A 1308-nucleotide genomic window follows, 5' to 3' on the forward strand; every position below is an offset into this window, starting at 1 on the left:
GGAGGAGGAGGAGGAGGAGGAGGAGGAGGAGGAGTTTACCGAGGACGGCGAAAACCGCTGAAGTGGGGGAGATTAAGAATGGCGTCTGAGGCTGAGGCCCTGGAGATAGGGTGCCTTTTGCCCTTCTGCTTCACGTGGTCCAGGGCCCCAGCATGGTTGGCTCTTTAGGCTCCACGAACTCCAAGCACCCCAGCATCGGCTCTAGTAACACTCTAGGAACGAGCTACTGCAAGGCTCTAGAACGGGCTTGAGCAACAGGCTTTGGCAAACGGGCTCCAGCATGAGCTCTAGTACGGGTTCGAGTACGGACTCTTAGCATATGGACTCTTAGCATACGGACTCTTAGCATATGGACTCTCAGCATACGGACTCTAGCGGGATCCAGCGGCGGGCGGGTGCGTCGCGCGCTGATAGAATTGCACGCTCCGATTGGCCGGGGTCAGTGCCGCCCCTGACCGGGCTGCTGGCGCTGTTGCTGCTTTCCTATCGGAACCCCTTTCCCAACCCGGGCGCCCCTCGGCTCTGTACGCTGTAGAAGCAGACGCTCATGTTGACAACAAAAAAAATAATCGGAAAGACTACAGTGCGGAGAAGTATATTTTCAGTTTAAGATGAGACTGCACTTGAACCACCCTGGTGTCGCTGACGGCAGTGCCTCAGCATGTCACTTCCTTCGCAATGCGGTGTAGGTTTACAGGAAGAGCCAGGGTGATGCACTGCATGAAGCCGATGGCGACACTTTCGGGCGGATCAAACCATCTTGTAAATTTGTCGCAACCCCAAATCACAGCTGGCATTTCCAAGACGAATTCGACAACTATTTTAGCGATGCACTTAAGACTTTTAGTAGCCGCTGGTGGGACAAGGAAATAAAAAAGATTAGTTCCGCGTTCGGACACTATAACTCAAAAGTCCACGTGAACCGAATCTTACATAGACTGTTGGTAGCCTTAATTTCCTCCAGACCAGTTGAAGGGGTCTCTACCGGGATCGCCTGAAAAAAACATTTAAATAAAATGTTTTACCGGCGTCCCTGCCTTCCACCCGTTCATTGTACTAGTTCACAGAACTGTACACCATCATCGTTGCCTTTATCAATGTAGGCGAGAACCATGATTTAGCAAGCACATCGTTAAAATGTTAGAAAAATGTTTGCAGCTAGTCTCTTCCCAACCTGAGCGAACTGGAGCGCTGCGAGGAGCGTGCAGGCCAGCAGGGTGGTAGTCCCGAGGGGTACATCACTCCGATTCTGGGCGTACACCTACTTTTAGTCGATTTTTTTGGGCCGTGACTTTTTGACTTTTTTTT

At 51.5% G+C, this 1308-nt stretch overlaps 2 protein-coding genes across 2 annotated transcripts in view; one reads left to right on the plus strand and one right to left on the minus strand.

The window, feature by feature from the left end:
- The window catches only part of LOC113214399 (UDP-GlcNAc:betaGal beta-1,3-N-acetylglucosaminyltransferase 9), a 72440-nt gene that overhangs the window by 21701 nt on the left and 49431 nt on the right, over positions 1-1308 (plus strand). The window lies entirely within an intron of this gene.
- LOC127749922 (uncharacterized) overlaps positions 615-1308 on the minus strand; it is a 10075-nt gene continuing 9381 nt past the window's right edge. The window contains exons 2-4 of the mRNA XM_052270013.1: positions 1175-1249; positions 934-994; positions 615-853 (exon numbers count right to left, since the gene is read on the minus strand). Coding sequence (XP_052125973.1) covers positions 657-853; positions 934-994; positions 1175-1249 — 333 coding nt within the window. The 3' untranslated portion in view covers positions 615-656. The remainder of the gene's footprint in view (positions 854-933; positions 995-1174; positions 1250-1308) is intronic.

The sequence above is a fragment of the Frankliniella occidentalis genome, unplaced genomic scaffold (genome assembly GCF_000697945.3).
Source record: "Frankliniella occidentalis isolate FOCC.00 unplaced genomic scaffold, Focc_3.1 Scaffold5, whole genome shotgun sequence".
NCBI classification, from domain to species: Eukaryota; Metazoa; Arthropoda; class Insecta; order Thysanoptera; family Thripidae; genus Frankliniella; species Frankliniella occidentalis.